At 39.1% G+C, this 20,218-nt stretch overlaps 3 protein-coding genes across 4 annotated transcripts in view; all 3 read left to right on the top strand.

The window, feature by feature from the left end:
* Positions 1-6,639, top strand: part of LOC129765292 (23 kDa integral membrane protein) — a 59,073-nt gene extending 52,434 nt beyond the window's left edge. For both annotated transcript variants that reach the window (XM_055765447.1, XM_055765446.1), the window contains exon 5: positions 6,010-6,639. In XM_055765447.1, coding sequence (XP_055621422.1) covers positions 6,010-6,267 — 258 coding nt within the window. In that variant the 3' untranslated portion in view covers positions 6,268-6,639. The remainder of the gene's footprint in view (positions 1-6,009) is intronic.
* LOC129765298 (NADH dehydrogenase [ubiquinone] 1 alpha subcomplex subunit 11) overlaps positions 1-20,218 on the top strand; it is a 245,029-nt gene that overhangs the window by 168,086 nt on the left and 56,725 nt on the right. The window lies entirely within an intron of this gene.
* The window catches only part of LOC129765295 (23 kDa integral membrane protein-like), a 32,590-nt gene continuing 27,349 nt past the window's right edge, over positions 14,978-20,218 (top strand). The window contains exon 1 of the mRNA XM_055765449.1: positions 14,978-15,442. Coding sequence (XP_055621424.1) covers positions 15,377-15,442 — 66 coding nt within the window. The 5' untranslated portion in view covers positions 14,978-15,376. The remainder of the gene's footprint in view (positions 15,443-20,218) is intronic.

Raw genomic sequence — 20,218 nt, 5'->3', positions numbered from 1 at the left:
TGAGATGTTAAGTAATATTGAAAATAGATTTTGATCAGTGTAACGCGTTTATTCCGCTTGTTGATACTGCTGTCATTCATTCGATTCGAAATCGGTGATTCAAGCGGAAATACCAACAAAAGAGCAAGATCTGCACGCACATTCACAAAAACTGCTAAGGATTACATAGGCTACATAGATTACATAGGATTACAAGAAGCATTCTGCAAAATCGATCCGACTCCAAACTTTGTCAGCCAAAGCTGAGTGCTGGCAATTTCATCCGTCGTTCCGGTAGCAACATGCGAATACGGTCTGCTGAAGGAGTTTGACCCGTCTGCGAAAAATATCTCGAATTATTCACAATACGGTCGTGTCTTGGACACCACCCTTCTATTTATTTTGTCTCACATTGTGTCTCACTGCCGTAAAAACATTTATTGCACCCTAAAACCTCCACATGCCAAATGTGGTTTTATTTGCTTGATTAATTCACGAGTAATGCAGAAATTTGTGTTTCATTTGTATGGCAGCCCCCCCTTAGAGAGGGGAGTGGAGTGTCTAACCACCTCAGAATCATTTACTGTACCCTTAAACCTCCATATGTCTAATTTAGTTTCATTTTCTTGATTAATTCTCGAGTAATGCAGAAATTTGGGTTTCACGAAAACCTTGTCCGGCTCCAAAAACCCCTACATACAAATTTTCATGTCGATAGCTTCAGTAGTTTCCGGGTCCGTAAGAATCAGATAGACAGACTCCATTTTTATATATATAGACTTTGAATTTCATATTAGGCTGTCAAAAAAGTCATGCGGTATTTTTTTTGAATTTTCATTTGTTCATAAAATTAGTTACAATCATCTGTTTTAAGTCAAATATGCACCGTTTTGTTCGATGACTTGTTCCCAACGAGATGCCAACTTCATAATACCCCTGTCATAGAAGCTCGCTTCCTTATTGGCAAAAACCTCGGATAGCCAATTTTCACAGGCCTCTTTTGTGGCTAACTTCTGACTACCTAGCTCGTTCGCCATGGACAAAAACAGGTGGTAGTCACTTGGTGCAAGGTCCGGACTATACGGCGGATGCAAAAGAACCTCCCATCCGAGCTCCCGGAGCTTCTGGCGCGTCACCAAAGAAGTGTGTGGCCTGGCGTTGTCCTGATGGAAGACAATGCGGCCCTGTTTATCAAAGATGGCAGTACAGGTCCGAATTGAGCGTTTGGTCATAGGGTAGCAGCTCATAATATATTATTCCTTGACAATCCCACCAAACACACAGCAGAACCTTCCTGGCCGTTAATGAGGGCTTGGCCACCGTCTGAGCCGCTTCAGCGGGCTTCGACCACGACCGTTTGCGCTTCACGTTGTCGTAAGTGACCCACTTTTCATCGCCAGTCACCATCCGCTTCAGAAACGGGTCGATTTTGTTGCGATTCAGCAGCGATTCACATGCGTCGATACGGTCAAAGATGTTTTTTTGCGTCAACGTTTGTGGCACCCATACATCGAGCTTCTTTGTGAATCCAAGCTTCTTCAAATGGTTAATAACGGTTTGATGACTTATCCCCAGCTCTTGGCCGATGCTACGGCTGCTACTATGTCGGTCTTTCTCGGCTAATTCAGCGATTTTGTCGCAATTTTCGACGACAGGCCTTCCGGAGCGTGGCGCATCTTCGACGACCTCTACACCAGAACGAAAACGTTGAAACCATCGTTGTGCGGTGGAAATGGAAACTGTATCGGGTCCATAAACTGCACAAATTTTATTGGCAGCTTGAGATGCATTTTTGCCTTTGACATAGTAGTACTGTAAAATATGTCGGATTTTCTCTTTATTTTGCTCCATATTTGTGACACTATAACTCACGAACGACTTAACCAAACAAAACACGGTCAAGGACTATATTATAGCGCGCAATATACCTTTCCAACAAGCTATAGTATGACTAGATACAATGAATACAACTAGAACTACGCGCTTACAACGACACCTCGCGGAAATACCGCAGGACTTTTTTGACAGCCTAATATTTCTGTTGATAAGAACACCTTCTACATGTTATTCTATGCTATTTAAGCCACCCCATGGCAATGAATACTGATCAAAAGTGGAAAAGGGAAACAAAAACTGAAAATCATATATGATTCCACGTGTGGATGTAATTTTAGCTGCTTCGATATTATGCATTTTGAGTGGTTTAATATCAAAATTCAATTCGCTGATGGTTATATTTCGGTTTGGGACTTAACAGAGAAGCGATATTAGGTATGTACGGAAATGTAAATTCTTTTTTGACTGGAAAATTGAAATAATTGAAATAATTGTACTGGTGGGGTGAAACGGACAGTTGCCAGTGGGAGTGAGATGGACTGTGAAAAGTGTGTTTAATCTATTCCTAAGGAATGCCCTGCGTCTATAAATGGAAATCAAATCGCCAATGTGGATTGTTTAGGAGCTGACTGGAACCAAAAGCAAAATAGTTGAGGGTCTGTCCGTTTATACTGCTGAAAAGCACGATATCACTTCTTGGTGGATTAATTCGATTTTTTCACCATTTAACGGACATTTGTGATGAGTTCAAACCTTGGTTGAATGAAATTATTCCTCTCGCGATCGATAAACCACTACGCTTCGTATATTACAAACCTGTCCATATTATCCCCACTATATTTCCATATTACCCGCATTGAAAAAAATGTTGTACTTTTCGGTCTGTTTTAATTTCAGTAAAAAACATTGTAAAACATTTTTTTGTAAAATATTTGGCTAATTAGGTAGAAAAACAGTATATTGAATTGCAAAAAACTACATCAAAGTTTTTGGAAATATGAGTTTCTAAAGATATAATTGAAGTTTTTCTTTACATGTCCGTTTTACCCCCATATCCCCTACATTTATACCAATGAATGACAAAAATAGGGATATTTCCTTTTCTGCACATTCCGTGATCGCAAAGCAGAACGAAAGAGAGAATGAACGAAACTGGATGAATCAACTGTTAGTAGCTTGGTGTGATTATGACGCTTGGCGTTGGTTCATTTTCGGTATCCTGAATTCAATGGTATAATCAGTAGCGTCGACTGAATTGTACGGAGGGGGCGAACCGCCCCCGGGTTCACGATATCAGGGGTGCAGAATGAACCGTATTTATATGAAGAAATTGGATAAATATGATCTCTGACGGAGGAATGGGGGTGCAAATCGACTCTTCCGCCCCGTGTGTAAAAGCCTCACTCGACGCCACTGGGTATAATGATCGAATGTGGTCGGAAAATTCAACTGAAAAGATTGATGTGAAACAGATATTTTTAAGCACTGGTCCAATTATCAAGAAATTTGGATGCAAATCGGGTGAACAAATAGAAACTTACCATTTTCTCAATAGGTGGTGCCAGGAGTAATTATAAATCAAACAAGATGTATCAAAAACGTCACAATGTGAGGTTAGATACCATCATAAATATTGCGGTATGTATAGTCTAAAGAGGGATTTGACCTTCATGATTGAGTTCAAACTCAGAGGTCTTTCACAAGGTTATACAGAAGCAAAAAAGTGTGCTTCCGTAGAAGAGAGCAGTCATGAGTTTCTTCGACCCACTAGAATTACTTTCATCACATTCTACCGGATACTGTTGATCTAGGACTTGTGGAAATGCGATTGGGATTAAAAAATTGATCAATAGTGCGCTGGAGGTGAGATCAGTATATTGATAGATTACCAGAAGTGGAAAAAGTTCGTGTTCCAAATTTTTTTTTCCATGTTGGATGCCTCAATCTGGCAGAATTATCCAGTGCACTACTCCACGTACTCGTCGATGCGAGTAAGAACGCTTATGGTGCAGCTTAATTTCGAATCGAAACTGAAAATGGTCCTCCGGCTTCGCTCGTTATGGCAAGATCGAAAGTGACACCGCTGAAGCATCTATCGATCCCCCACTTGAGGCTACTAACAGCAGTGTTAGGATCTAAACTCGTTAATTCTGAAGTAGAAGTACTTTATTTGCAGAAAAACCAGGTGTACATCTGTAGCGTTTCGAAGAAAGTCTCAACCTGGATCCATTCGAGCCATCATCGGTGCAATTAGTTAGTTGCATTTAGAACCGGCGAGATCCTCCATCTAACGGCGCTCGGTGAATGGCGCTGGGCTCCGACAAAATGCAATGTAGCTGACTTCACATGTAGTGACAATGTAGTTCAATGTGAATATTTTGAAACATTTAGCGTATTTTTCAACAATACAAAGTTATTCATTCTTCTAGTAGACTTAGTATTGGAATTAAAACTAAGTTTATCGTTGATTGGGTTTCCATTATTAGCATCAACCGTTTCAATACGCTTCCGGAACGATCGACAAGTTGTGATAACATGCTCCAAGTCCATTTCCCTCCAGGTTCGTGTTATGGTTCGTTTGAGAGCAGTCGTGTTCGAGTGGAGTTTAGCAAAGGTCTTAGCCATCATGAAGCACTATACGGAATAATCCGAAGGATCGAAATCTGGATTACATGAGGGCCACATGTTTTTGTCCAAAACTGTTCTGTTTACGTTTTGTTTATTTCTGAGTTATAGCATACACACAAACAAAGAAACCTTTAGTGTTATGCACACATCTCAAATGGCGGTGGTTTAAGTATAAGGGTGCAATCAATATGCCGCATACGTTACTAGCTTTGAGGCCAAATCATTTTCTCTGCGGCGTTGGAGCTCGAGTGGAACATGCCGTATGCTGGTATCACTAAGTTCCCTAATCATTCTGCATTCGAGTGTGAATAAATATCTAATGAAGTATTTCAGAAGACTGTGTTCTGAACAGGTTTCGTAAAAAAATACGATCGATTCACGTGAACGCTTTGTAGAGAACATTCAATGAGGTTCTATTGCATGTAACAGTTAAGTCTAGTGGAAATGTACAAGTAAAGGGCGCTGACATGTATGACGTCTTCCAACGCCTTCCAATGCTTAAGATCAACAGACTCGATTTCTTGAGTATTATTCAAAGTGATACCAATGATCTATCATCTATCAGGGTAGAATGTCCTTCTTTATAGATCCAACTATATTCGTCGATGCTTTTCCACATGGCCACATGGCCCCAGAAACAGCTTTTTTTTTCTTCCGAACTAACCTCGAGCGACCGACGAGTTCCTTAGAGATAGTTGTGGTTAAAAAATAACTAAAAATTCAATTTATAATTATATTTATTGGAGAAAGGCCTTGTTCTCACTGCAGCGGGGCGTCAGCGTGGCTTGGGCGGGGCGTGTGATGTTTACGATCAATCGTGTGTGTTCTTACCGATGTGTTCACACCAGACTGACGTGTCGTGAGCGTGGTTTTAGCGTGTGGCTGGCGTGCAAACGAAAACACTTCACGCCGGCGATATTTGTACTTCTCCGCTTCTCTCTTGCATATGTTTGTTTGTAGTAGTGACATAATTTTAATTTTCCGCGTTTTTTTTAGTTTTTACGTTTTTCACCGCCTGATTTTTGTCCCGGTTCGTCCAACGATGTTGGAATATTTAAAAATAAACAAATTTTCATTCTTTCACTCAATAATACACATTGACAATTTGTATAAAACACGCCGAAGACATGCCGCTGGCACGGTGCAATAAAACTTACGAACATTACGTTGACATCATCCTCCGCAATCTCGCACTACTCTAAAAAAAACTCAATACATGAGTTTTATTTTATGAGTCAGAACATCTGCTAATATATGCATAATTTCACAAAATCTGCAAAATATCTTCAATGCTTAAAAATCGGCGGACACAATAGCAAAACTTAAGATTTACAGACGAATCTGCAGACCTGGCATGACTGGTCGGCCGTCTTCTCGTTCCGTTTTCGTTTCATCTATCGTTGCTATAATGCTTAAGCTCCGACAGACTTTTTATGGCTAATCGTACAAAATAAGCACCTTTGGTTATGCAATTACTTACACTCCATTCACACAACTTATATTGGCTGAGTTCTCTCTCATTCAAATATCAACATGCTAAAATTCTCTCTCTCCGTATTCTTTCAGAGTCTGGGCGTATTCTGTGTAATTGAACTGGTGACCCTGCTGAAACGGCCCAAGGTGCCCCTGCAGAATGGAGATAACCATTCGATGCGCGTGAAGCGGCCCCGCGAGATGGTGCCACTATCAGCGACCGCTAGCTCCAGTCAGTATCCCCCAGCAGCACCAACACTAATGATGCCACACAGCAGTACAAAACCCCCCATTGCGCAGAAACCGATCATACCCAAAATTGATCCTCCCATCATCAAACAGGCTATTTAAAACATAGTGATTAGTATTTTCATTCATCTTTCTCTCGACTGATGTTTCGCACTGTATAGGTGTATCTGTATACCAACTGAATTTTAAATGCTCCTCCAACGTAGCTACAGCGAAAAGCCATTTCGTCCATATACGTTATTTTTATTTTAAATGATAAACGAGTACTTATCTCTATATGTAGGTTGTAAGATTCATCGATTTAGTCGTTATCTTTTATACCATATCTGCCAACCACGAGGAGGAAACGTATTTCTACCGCTAAGCATTAAGGGTTGCTCCGAGCTCTGTCGGACTCGAATAGACTAGACGTACATAATTTTTGTATTAGGAATTATTTAAAATAAAAATTGATCATATTTAGTATTTAATTCACCCCGGGAAATGTTTTCATTTTTCGTTATGAACTCGATCACAAGAAAGGGGAAATGATTATGTCGGGATGCCTGAATTGGATGACATATCTAATTGTTTACTTTCTGATGATTCATTGGAAGAACTGTGTAATTTCGATGATAACGAAGAGATCATTTTTTAATTAGTCATAAGTTAAACAATTGAATGACCCCGATGACGATAAGTATGTTCTGACTGACAATATCGTGAAGATAACGGATCTGTTAATGTAAGTCAATCGCAAAATTGAGTGTACACATACTACTTGCCGATACTTTCCATTTATTCGGTACAAAATATTTTTAATACATTTCTTCTTTTGATGTATATTAATATCACCCGTATTTGATTAGCTATATGCGCAATAAAATTCCGAGAGAGCTTTTGGCCCAAAAAGTTGAAAAAATCTTTTTTTGAGGCATTGCAAAATTGAGCGTACACCTTAAATTTCTTCAAACAAACAAACCTTATAGGTAAGATCACTGCAAATTAGCGTACTCAATGTGAAATGTCAACATCCAACCACCGCTTGGGTACACCCAAAATTGACTTTTAGCTCATGTTTTGTCATCCCGATTTATGACATTAAAAGAGACATAACAAAACAGAAAATGTCATGACTCACAAATACTGGTAAGCATTTGTATAATATACAGGATACAGCAATATAAGATAATAAGAGCGAACGAAACAAAAGACAAATAAGCTTTCCGCATACTTGGCCACATACACGGCAAAGACCGAGACAGATATTGTACTCCTTCATACGCTCCTTTTTGACTCACATCCCAACTTCATTTTATAATCAGGTGCAATATTATCACGTATTTGCTGAACAACTGCTGAAGCATCATTAGTCATGTGGATAGCAAACATTAAATCGCATAACAAGCGTATTATATATACGCTTGTTATGCGATTTAATGTTTGCTATCCATCATATGCCCTAAAATTTGGTTGGCATATAATGCGCCTAACTGGCATATACATGCAAAAGTGGAGGCCATATACATACATGGCAAATGCTTACCGAATTTGTTTGGATGAATATGCAACTTTGACCGGCTATAATAGCGATTATGTTGAAATCTAATATGAATATATTCATGAATTGTCAAAGCACAAAATACGACTTTTGCCATTCTCATATACGATTTATTACAGACATAGAAAAAAAAACAAGCAAAATATTTTCGTGAAATGTTTATTATAGCCTCACGAATCGCCATTTTTATATATGAGTATTTATGTTTCTAGAAATAATAATTGTTTGATTGACTTGTGTTGGGAGTGGAATATGAATGTTTAAAATGGCACAGATTGATGTTTGGTGAAAACTGCTCCGATGTGGGTTAGAGTTCCGGTCGTCTGGATTATAATCCACCAGCTATCTCGCGCGGCTATCTGAAATTTAATTCAACAACGGTTAAAACTTTCGAGTGCATCAGCATTTCATTGACATTTCAATATGATGTAATATGTTCTTAATTAGGATCTAATATGATTTACTGTTTCATGATTTTCTTCAGCATAAAAACACGATTTACTGCAGTACTGAATCGATTTAAATTATACGCTTATACGACCCACAAACTGCATCAGCGTAATATACGCATATGAAGCGGATTAAATATATTTTACGACAATGTACATCATAAAATCGATGTCTATTATACCGAATTGCGACTTAATTTGATAATGGTATATAAAATCGAGTTTTTACATTTTATGCGATTTCAAATATACACAATACATTCTTTGATTGATATTATATGCGATTATGATTTATTCGGATTTCTTGTAAGACTTGGCACGTGCAAAATTATACGATTTAATGTTTGCTGGGTAGCTCTGCATTCCGGCCGGCGTTGGTTCGATCCCCATTGACGTCGTATGGACTTTCTTTTTGGCACAATCCCAAATGAAATGAGAAAAGAAAACAGAAAGAGATGTCTGCACGCATACATACAAACCATTTTTAAGCTTTTGAAACAGCTCATTATTTGCGCATTTCACTCTCCAGCACATTAAATGGCATCATTCCTGCCAAAGATGACATGTTTTCTGCCAACGCTAGTTTGGGTGTAGTGTTCATTCTTATTATTGTAGATGCTTGAAAAAGTTTTTCAAAATGGAAAGTAGAAGGAAATAAACAGATATTTTTACGCTTACATTGATAATAAGTATGTGTTATGAAGGAAATTCAACTACCATACAGGAAATCATTAACAAGTGTATATACGAAGGAACTATAAAAATTCACAACCGGATCCTGTCACCTGGTGATGAACGAATAAGTGTACGAACATTACAGAATAACCAAAAAAGCATTCCTAAATTGACCACCGCAATAACCGGCACCATCGGAAGACCTGTCTGCGCAAGGCACCATCCGGAGAGTAGCATACAAGAACAATCTAAGAGGTCATGTAACCCGCTAAAAGCTTTCCATCTCAAAGATACATATGAGAAAATATTACTGGAGTTAACATATGTTACATATGTTAACAAACCTAAGGAGTTATGGAACAAGGTCCTTTATAAGGATGAAATGAAAATCAATCTCTCCGGGTCGGATGGAAGACGGATGGTATGGAGGAAACCAGAATCGGTGCTTCACATTCAGCATTTGGTTCCCACGGTAAACACGACGAAGACATTCAGCTGATTTTTTTTTTATCCCATTTATTTATTTAAGGCTCATTAGTATTTTAGCTGTAACAGAGCCGAATTTTAATCGTGTACATGTCACATGGTTATCATATCTATAATTAGCACATTACACAGTTGCCATTCGCCAGTATTCCTTCTATACCATAACATATGGTGGTACATTCACACAGTAGCCATTTAGGCGTAAGGGTATTCTTTCTGTTCTTCCATTATCCAGTTGGACCACCGGACAGCGGAGACAGTTGTTTGATCATTGTTGAGTTATTTATAGCACAGTAGCCCGATGTGTCTGGCAGAGCATAGCAGTTGTATGGATGAATCGATCTTATTTCGACCGTGGATCGATCTCCATCGCTTATGATTGTTGCGTGGACGTAGCTATTCTGTAACAACACAAAGATGGTCAATGAGGGCCCTGAGTTTTGAACTCACGATCGATCGCTTACTAAGCGAACGCGCAACCAATGTGGCTACGGAGACCCCCTATTCAGCTGATGTATGGTACAATGGCGGCTTCTGGAACTAGAACCATGGAGATCATCGACTCGGAAATGGACAAGATGACTTACTTGAACATCCTGAAACGAAACCTGCAGTCTTCGGTGCAGAAATTGGGTCTCCCTCGTGATTAGTATTTTGAACAGGGACCCGGAGCACACTGTGGGAGTGGTTGCTCTATAATGTCCCTAATCTTGAACCCTTCTGAGAATCTATGGTGGGAAAACTAAAACCGTGTGAAGAATAAAAATCCAAGGAACAAAGCGGAACTCAAGACGACGATTAAGGAGATCTGGGAGAGTATTTTGTTCCCAGTGACCAGAAATTTAGAACGCTAGAAATAGCAAGAGACACTTCTGAGGACATTTTTCCTGTACCCTTTGTGTCATAACGCTAGAACCACCATTTTTTTTTGATCTCCAAGAAATATGTAAAAGCTCGGTTGAAATGATGTAGGGGAAGTGTGGGCACCCTAAGGAGTATGCCCATTTCCAGCGTTCACATACCGCTTCAATTCCCTTTTTTCGAAGAATATTATAGTTCAAGATAGCAAACGGTTTTTATTATGAAAAATCAAAATATTACGTTTTTTATCATTATAAAAAAACGGTGAAAAATCGACCTTTTTTTGCTCGGAGGTAAAGTGGTCACATAGTAGGGGCAAAGTGGTCACTTGTCCATGTCAAGCTAAATGGGATAGATTTATGCGTTTTTTTCGTCCAAATTTGTTCAAATCATATTTGACTCAATTTAAATTTTCTCATGCATCCAAAAACATAGTAAGAAACACATAACGTTCCGCATAATAAGGTTTGGTTTAGTTGGAGTAGCATATTTTTCCAGGGTAAAAGCTATAAAAGGAACCTCTTCGAGAGCAGAATGTAATGAGGTATATCAGCTTTAGTAAACAGAACATTGTAAGTCGTTATTCACCTATGACCACTTTGCCCCTAAACATCAAAGTAATCTTTATGCTAAATAATCGCTGAGGTTAAACAAAATATCTGTCCATCTCTCCTAAACTATGTGAACAGTCGTTCAAACTGATGATTTGTCCAACATATCAGATTGTATAAACTAAATTTCACAAGAAATTCCTTAGATACCATGCGCACAGAACTACGGCCTAATGGCGATCGAGATAGAGATTTTTTTTTATTTATATTTTGACATGCGGCAGCTCTAATGAAGTACAGGGTGACTCAAAAGTCATAAAATACTTCAAACATAAGCTGACTATCAATACGGCATCTATAATCAATGGTTATACTACAAAACAAGCAGGTGGCCACTTTGCCCCCACTACCCCCATGTAGTGTAAAATATAATAACTGTATTCGTTTCTAAGGTTGAACATTTGAACTTTGTTTTGTACAGGTACGAAACATTCAACGATGCACCCTGTTCAAAATATTTTTTTATAATTATGCATTGGTGTAATCTTTCACTAGGTTTTTACGATCTATTGATGGATTTGTTCGATTTTTTTTAAGTGCACCCAGGTGCTATTTTCATAAGTTTGAAAAATATGGGAGTGAAGCATGATTTTGTTTATCAAACTTTTAGGAGATACTATGAGACTACCTCATTTGTTGACCACATCCATGATAGTTTGGGAAGCTAGTTGCAAACGCGGCAATCTACCACTTGTTTTAATTGAGAAAGGCGTTCAAATTAGTGCTTTATATTATAAAACTAATGTTTTGCAGAAGGTCGTAAAGCCAAGCATGGAAAGAATGTACGGGAATGATCGTACATTCTTTCCATGCTTGGCGTCTTCTCATGCTGCAAACTGGTGTCAAGAAAATTTGACTACCTTTCTGGCTAAAGATGAATGGCCTCCTAGTTCACCAGATCCAAAACCCTTGCATTACTTCGTATGACCGTATTCGTATGACATGCTGTCAAAGGTAAACGAGCGAAAGGTGTCTATTTTAACCCAGTTCAAAGCCGTGATCCTTCATATTTGGGACGAAATACCGATGGCAGTCGTGCGTGCCACCTGCGATGGAGTTGAAATACGTTCGAAGCTTACCAAAAAGGTTTAAGACGTTGTTATAACGAAATATAACACCGAAATATCAATATAATATTACCTATCTTTCAAAGCAATAACCAAAAAAATCTGAATATCTTATGTAAAATAATCTAAGCTTTTAATTTGTATGAGAAAATATTGGACCCAGTGTAGAACATGATGGAAAACTATCACTACAATACAAAATAAATAGTAATTAAGCATGAATTACAACAAATTCATAATTCGTAGAGCTTCCGACTTTTATGAACCCAAGCATTTTCCTGTTGAAATAGCTAATGAATGATTCTTAAGTACTTCTTCGTACTCCTGACTATTCATTCGTGTTGAGGGAGAAGTTACCTGAATCAGCCCTTTTGAGAAAGTTTTTCCCATTCCCCTGTGAGTCAAAATACGGATACGAGTGGCAGGTTCCATTAATTTCCACACTGCGTTTCAATATGTGGACAACCGTACGACACCTGTTGTGCTAAACGTCAAGTGTTAGCTCACACGTGTTAGAGCCTGTTTCAGTTAGAATGTGTGCACAAGAGATCAGCTCTATCTCGGGCAATTAGGGAATCTCCTCGAGCCTTATGACCACCGTTATAGTACTTATGCCCTCATGAAATGTGCCAAGAATCCAACCTTACGTACTTTTCGCAACCCAGAATAAGCATCACTGATTCTTCGTTAGAAGCTTGCTGAACAACTTCCGAGTGCATGTTTGGCCACTAGATTCTGGTTCAGTGTCCGATTGGGAGAATAACGTACTTATCGCAGACTGTTTTTTGAACAATGTATCAAAGATCGATTTGAATCATATTCTCTGTGACAGCAGCGTCCGAGAACTCTAGGTCTGTCCTCATTGTTCTCATTTTCCAATTTTCGAACCTGACCACGTCGGATTTTTGACGAGAATATGCAAAATTCATTTCTTTTTTCGGCGTCCATCTGTCAGAACTTATTTGAATCTGAATTTATTTTAAAAAATTACACAAACCGAAAGAAGGAATCTTTCCAAACATTTTGCTATCAAAACATTCCAGAACCGACCAGAAGGAGCGCTGTAGTAAAATCAGAAGTGTGTATCGTAGGGTGCCAATGAATGTATAGGAAGAATCTTCCTTAAAATTTCGTAAAGCTACTCTATAAAAAATGTTCACCACCTTAAAAAAACATCCTATGCAAGATTTCAGGGACGTTTTGTGCAGTTTTAAGACATTTGGCATCAAACTTTTTTTTTTAAACGCTGATTTCCTTTTTCCCTTGGGTGATTTTTTTATTTTCAAAAAATTTAAACTTTGACCGCTTTGCGCTACTCTTCGTTAAGGCCAAGCTGCTTCGTTCAGAAGTGTGCGCGTTCAAAGAACGGTATTCCGCCGCGTCGAAAACGGACATCGTGCGGCACTTTGTGGACGCCGGATACGCCCGTTCCGGCATCTACAACATCTTGGCACTATTGGACAACTATCAGAGTTTAAAAAAAGTCCGGTTGTGGACGGCCGACGACCCTGAGCGACAAGAAGCTCCAAAGAATGCTGAAGAGGAAGATCGAGGGAAAAGTGGCTACATCACTACGTGCGCTTGGGAGGTCAGTGCAACCGTAAACAGTGCAACAGTGAAAAAGTAACTGGCGAACATGGACATACATGTCAGGAAGCGAAAGTCCCGTCCACTGGTCTCAGAGCTGCAGGCAATGACGCAGTGACAGCGGCTGAATAAGATGGCCAAGTGGATTTTCCAGTCGAATCGCGACGTGGCGGTGGTGATGGACGACGAGACCTATCTCACCCTGGATGGCAACGACTGGCAGTATTTTACCAAGTTCCCCGAAGAAGGTGCTGCTGTGGCTAACAATCAGCGAGAAGGTGATGTCAAAGCCGCTTTTTTTAGCTCCGGACTGGCCGTGAACGGGAAAATTTATAGTACGTAGTGCCTGCCGGAAGTCTGGCCGGATCAGGCGTCGGCCCACTACTCGAAGCGATCGTTAGAGGAAATGGAGCGGTTGAATATCGATGTGGTACCCAAGTCTGCGAATCCGCCCAACGTACCCCAGCTACGTCCCATCGAGAATTTCTGGGCAAACCTGAAGCATAAGATCTACTCCAACAATTTTGTCGCGAAAACTGAGAAGGAATTGATAAATAAAACGAAGAAAGAACTCAGAAACACGCACGGCTTACAGAGACAAGGCTAGTTCTTTAGCGAGTAAACATTTTTTTGATGACGTCATCCGAATTGTCAGTGTAAACAGTCGCCAGTTGTATTTTGTTTTCCGACTTACGCGTAAATGAAAATGAAAAATGAAATGAAATGAAAAATCGAAAATGGTTCAATGCGCTGTGAGCGGGTGTATGAATTATGAAAATGACATTATCGGGCCAAAAAAGAGATTCTTTCGCTTTCCGAAAAACCGAGAATTATGTTCTTTGTGGATAAATGTTTTATCAAACTATTCATGGTGTTAAATATAATCAACTATATTATCAACGCACAAACTTACAAAGCACGAAAAATAAAAAATAAGAACACATTGTTTACTTCAACGACTCAGATGACGTCACTAAAAAATGACTGATCCGGAGTAGCTAGCCTTGTCTCTGTAAGCCGTGCCTACACGGATGTTTTCGTCCGCCGTGGCGAATGTTCCAGTTATCTGCCGGAAGGCCGCTCGCAAGGGCGTAAAATTTTTTTTGCAAGTAAGCTAATATAATTATTTTCCATGGGAAATTTATCAAAATCAATTATCTGTCTTAGTTTTTTTATCATCATCCTAAAAAAGTCCTTTTTTAATGCAAACGTTATTACTAATCTTCTGATATAATTCAAATCTAAACAAACGAAAATAAAATGAGCGCCTTGTGTATGTAAAGATGTGAAAGCACGAAATTTTATGGTATTTCGAGCCATTTGGTCTTATAAATCATGTAAGAGGCAATAATAAAGATTACTGATCCAAACACTCCTGCACTGCGAAAACTAGTTTACCATATTGTATTAATCATACAACAATTAAATCTAATCTATTGGATTCCAGTATGAGTGGTTCCGTGATATCTACTGGTACTCCAGAATGAAATCACACTTGTTGGAATGATTCACATCAGTTGGACCAGCCGGCCGTATACACATCGTCAGAGCCGCCAGCTTCAGAAGCGTCCCCACGAATACTACGACGCCAGAAACGCGCAATTCTCCACACGCGTATCCAACGGACAAACACACCAGTTCTGTGCATCGACAGCGTTAGTGTCGATCGAGATTCAAACCGGTGTGGACGTGAAGTGAACCTCCCGAGAAAAGTGACAAAATAAAGATATACTTGATATATATCTTGCTCTGACAAAAAAAATCATACGCAATATTGCGTTTTTCATTGGTTATTCTTCGATTGTTGTGTACTGCAGTGGGGATATAAACAGCCGTCGAGCTGAAATAATTCACCCCGAGAGAGGAGTGACAAAATAAGTTGAATTCGACCCATTCGAGCGGATCCCTAAAGATCCAATTAAAAGCATCGCAAAAATGGGGCTAAACTGTGGCATGTCAACGATCAAATATCTGCTGTTCGTGTTCAACCTGTTGTGCTCGGTAAGTAGTTTTCCATTGTTTTGCGTATGCTAGTGTATGTTCTCGAACGGAAAGAAATGTTTTTGGGACTTCACAGTTGAGAAACTCGACTGATATGCTAAATAGATGTGGGTGGATTTGCGTGTATGCGTTTTGAGATGAGATCATCCTTGATTCAAATGCGCTATGGGAAATTACGTGATGGGGACAAATGGTGCGATTAAGTGTTTTATAAAGATGTACGAACGCGTTTTTTCTACATACATCAACTCAATATCGTACGGATATTGAGTAACATTATTTTCAAATCTTTTACTAGTCTATTAAAGCTTTTATCAGCAGTCTACGATTCTATACTGAGGAAGACTGGTTGTAAATGATTGGCATCGTATGTTACATACGCTGAAGCGAACAATCTTAAGTAATTCGCTTAAGATTGTTTCTTTTATTATACATTTCCTTTCATTTGTTGAAGGTCGGAACGCCTCTCCGATTAACATCGTTCCCATACACCGGTTTCACACACCGTGTAGTCTGAGTGCGGGTTCAGAAGACTATCGATGTTGTTTTTATGCAACACCGGTGTCTGCGGAAACAAGAACGGCGCCAGTCAGCACGACGACTATGAAATCCTCCGTTGAAAATAAGAATTTGGCATAGCCATCCTTCCAATCGAAACCACTCCAGCGGAGAAATCTTAGCATGAAGTGATTCATCATCGGAACCCACAATCTCCTTCGTGGATACTGCGTGCGGTTGCATGTGTAGATATGGCGCCTGTTCTTGAATATTAAACAAACACCTAGTGCGAATGTTAGACAGTGTTGGTCAGCACATTTAGTTCCGATGTTGGGCGCAAATGTGCGTTTGAAGGGCGGCTGGATCGTGCCGTTGTTATGAATAAAATATTCAAAATCAACTATCAATCTGCTGTAGAGACGAATGAACTCTCAGAGTTTAAAGTCTCTCTAATTCAATACCTTCCTTCCTATCAATCTGCTGGATAACTATTTTTTCGCTAAGCGCTGTATCAATTTATTTCTGTTTACATTTTGATTTCGTCGGAATCGACTTCTCACCGTTCGTCAAATATCCGGTACAGTCATTGAAATGTGCTCACGTACTAACCTTGACTGCCAACGATCGGTGATTCCCGAGAACTTACTCGACTAGTAGTAGATGGATGAAACATGTCATCCATCGACTAGTAGTAGATGGATGACATGTTTCAAAATAAAAGATAGTTTCACCCACTTGGACCGAGTAGATCTGTTTTGATTTGGAAATTTCAGTTTAAAAATTTCGAGGCTGATTAGATTTGAACATAAATATTCACATCGTACCTAACACCTTAATCTACTATTTAAATTCCAGCAATATGGATCAACTTGGCGCCCTATAATATGCAAATGCACTCGCGAGTCACGCGCCTTGTTATTTTTGGCCTAATTGACTCACTACGAGTGAGGTTAATCCTTTAAGTATTACGGAAGGACACTAGGTCTAGGTGATAGAAACATTGAAGGTTCGTTCAACTATTGTGATTATGTCATGCAAGATGTTTCGTTTTAACTTTTTATGATATCTTTCGTATATATTCTTCCGTGTTATTGATCAAAAATCATTTTATGTGGAACATGACATGGACAAGCCTTCTGAAGGCCAGCATTTTTGCATAAAATGACCTGACAAATTTTGATTGGTCAACATGACGATCATGACGGCTTTCTGATCATCCCTATCTTTATCAGATTTTTCACTAAAATGGTGAAGCTTTATCTAGAAGTGGACCGAATAAGCATACTCACTATGCTAAACACCAGGTTAGCCACCGGACGGATACCAAAAACAAAAATCCTCTTTGTTCTTTGATGCTACTCTCTCAGCTTCACGCCGATGTAGCCAAAGTTGACTCATAATTGAAAAAAAAAACAAAAAACAAACTGTGACAAACTGCGAACTGTGACGGAAGTACATCATTGTATTTGTGATGACGCTCAAGATAAATGTTCACAAGATGCTTTTACCATAAAAAACCTCTACCTCTACTGTGATTGAATGCTTGCTGAATGATCACAAGGAAGCAAACACAAACTAATTGGGGGCTCCTTCCCCTCCGTGGACAAACGTGGACAAGCGTGGACATTTCTTATACACCGTGAACATATCTTGAAAATTACAAATTACAAAGAAGTAAATTGAATTGGGTTTCATCTGAAGTTTGTTTCTATTTTCTGTTTTTTTTTTTTTGAAAAACAATAAATTTGAATGGTTTTACTCGAACATGACAGCATAGTTGACGTACATGATTACGTTACGATATTTGTTGTATGTAGATTTTCAATATCTTCGAACAGTATATGATAATGTTCAAAAATGTACTTGACAAAGTATGCGAAAAGCTTTGATGCGTGCTTTTTTGCAATGTGTCTCTTGTTTTGCTCGCTCATACAGTGGTAGACATTCGTTTAGCCGCACCCTATTTTTCCTCAATATTTTTAAAAATAGGTCAATTCCTTATTCAGTTTTGCTTATAAAAGACGATTATTGTCTATTTTCATCGAATTCATTATTTAAAAAAAGTAACAATTCACTTTTTGTTTTCAAAATAATTCAAATTTGCGGAATTAGGGTGGACATTCGTTCAGCCGCATCTTCAAATTTCGATAAAAAACATTATTGTGCAGCAAAATTCGAGTTCAATCGGTAGCTAATATTTAGTATGTCCACCTCCAATTTGGATCACTTTGAAAATTCGATTTGGCATCGAGTCAAACACCTTTTGAAGTGTTGCCAAATCGATTATAGCCCAGCACTTCTGAATTACTGCCTTGAGACTGGAAATGTTGTCAAATTGTCGTCCGTTTGCATAGACCATCCCGGGCTGGATTTCCCATAGGTTCTCTATGATATTGCAATCAGGAGTGCGTGTGGGCCATTCAAGAAGCGGACAGAACTTCTCAGCGAATTATGCCTTTGATTGCTTCCAAATGAGAATCGATGCATTATCCTGCTGAATAACGATAGTAGCGTTATTCTCAATATGACCTATTAACACGTCCTTCAGTAATTCAAGATATTTTTCGAAGTTCATTCGGGTGGAAATGAAACAAATGGGAAGCCTGCTGTGATAGGAAAAGGCTCCCGGCACCATCAAACATCCGCCCCAAAGTTTCGCTTCGATCCTACGACATTCAGTTGACTGAAATCGTGCCAATAGCAACTATAACAGTCCGGACCATTCAAATTCCTTTTTTCGTTGGAAAACACAACATTTCGCCATTCTAGTTACCATTCTATGTATTACTGGGCGAAATTGAAACGGTCCTGCTTATGGGTGGCGGTCAGTTTCAGATTCCCTTGAAGTTTCTTCCACTTGATGTTTGGTGACTCGTTCAAGATGCGTGAAAAATGTCTCTCCGTTACTGGAACAACCAGTTCTGCATTAATTTGTGAACAGAACAATCGTTTCTTGGTTGCTTCGTGTCTAATTTGACCTTTAAGACGCAAAGTAGCTTTGGTGTTCCCTATTGTAGGGTGTTTTATCCCATAATTCGGGCCCTTTTTCAAGAAATTCCGTACCACTTTTTCAGAAAGACTAATTTTTTTTGTGATCGAGTAATTAGAAAACTTTTCTTCTTTGGACATCTTTTTTATCTTCCGCTCCTCCTCCATCAATCGAGTACCCTTCGCAATTCCTTTAAATTATACGTGAATCACTATTCTCACTCTTACGTTGCATATCTAATATTCATCTTGTAAATCGAACACTCCGTTTTTTTTTCAAAAAATACAGATGAAGGCTCGGTGATTATACGAATACCTGATTTTCATGCTCTGCGACTAAACGTATGTCTCGGGAAAAAACGACGTTTGAATATTTACATCCACCGATGCCGCCTAGTGCATGTGTGAGTGTGACGCGCGTCCTTTCAATAAAAGTGACTTAAATATACTACCACTACAGCAAATAAGTGTCCAGATAAAAAGAACATTCCTAGTTGTTTTGTAAGTGTTTCAAGTTTTTGTCAAGTGCGGCTGAACGAATGTCTATCACTGTATAGTTATTGCATATATATATATTATTTATTATTTATTCATCTGACTTTTTGTAGTCTTAATGAATTAAGATGGGGAAAAACCAAATAGAGGAGGCCAAAACCCCATATCTTTTCATTCACATGCAAAACATATATAAGTATAAAAAAAAAGTAGCACATTTTGAACACAACAAATATAAAAAAGTAGATAATAATAGGCGTCAACTGTGGTCAAATCATAAAAAAAATAACAAAAAACTAATTGGGAACTGGGCCCTTGTCCATAGTTAATGTCGTTGTCAGTGGTTCATCCTATTCAGTTCTGTGAGTCTGTGTTTGAATGCGGACGCAGTAGAGCCAAAATCAAAGTGAGCGAAAACTTCATTGAAACTTGCCGACATGAATCGCACAGGGTCATGGAGGCCATACAAAGTATTTCGGGGCTCAAGAAGCAGAAAGTTTCGTTGGCGAAGCAGTCGTTCAGGAGCGTAGATGTTAAGCTGTCCTAATAATTCCGGTGCGTCAGCTTCTCCGTTGAAAATTTTTGCAACAAACACAGCTTGGTCAATACTCCTTCTCTGTTCCAATGTCTGCAGTCCCAGCAATCTGCATCGATCTTCGTATCGGGGAAGGTTCAATGCATCTCGCCACGGAAGACGTCGGAGGGCATATCTAACGAATTTCCTCTGTATTGCTTCGACTCTTGCGGTCCATGTTGACTGGTATGGGCACCAAACTACAGAGTTAAATTCCAGAA

This window comes from Toxorhynchites rutilus, chromosome 2 (assembly GCF_029784135.1).
Source record: "Toxorhynchites rutilus septentrionalis strain SRP chromosome 2, ASM2978413v1, whole genome shotgun sequence".
Lineage (NCBI taxonomy): Eukaryota > Metazoa > Arthropoda > Insecta > Diptera > Culicidae > Toxorhynchites > Toxorhynchites rutilus.
The sequence above is the reverse complement of the archived record's forward strand: the minus strand, read 5'-3'. Positions and strand labels throughout refer to the sequence as shown.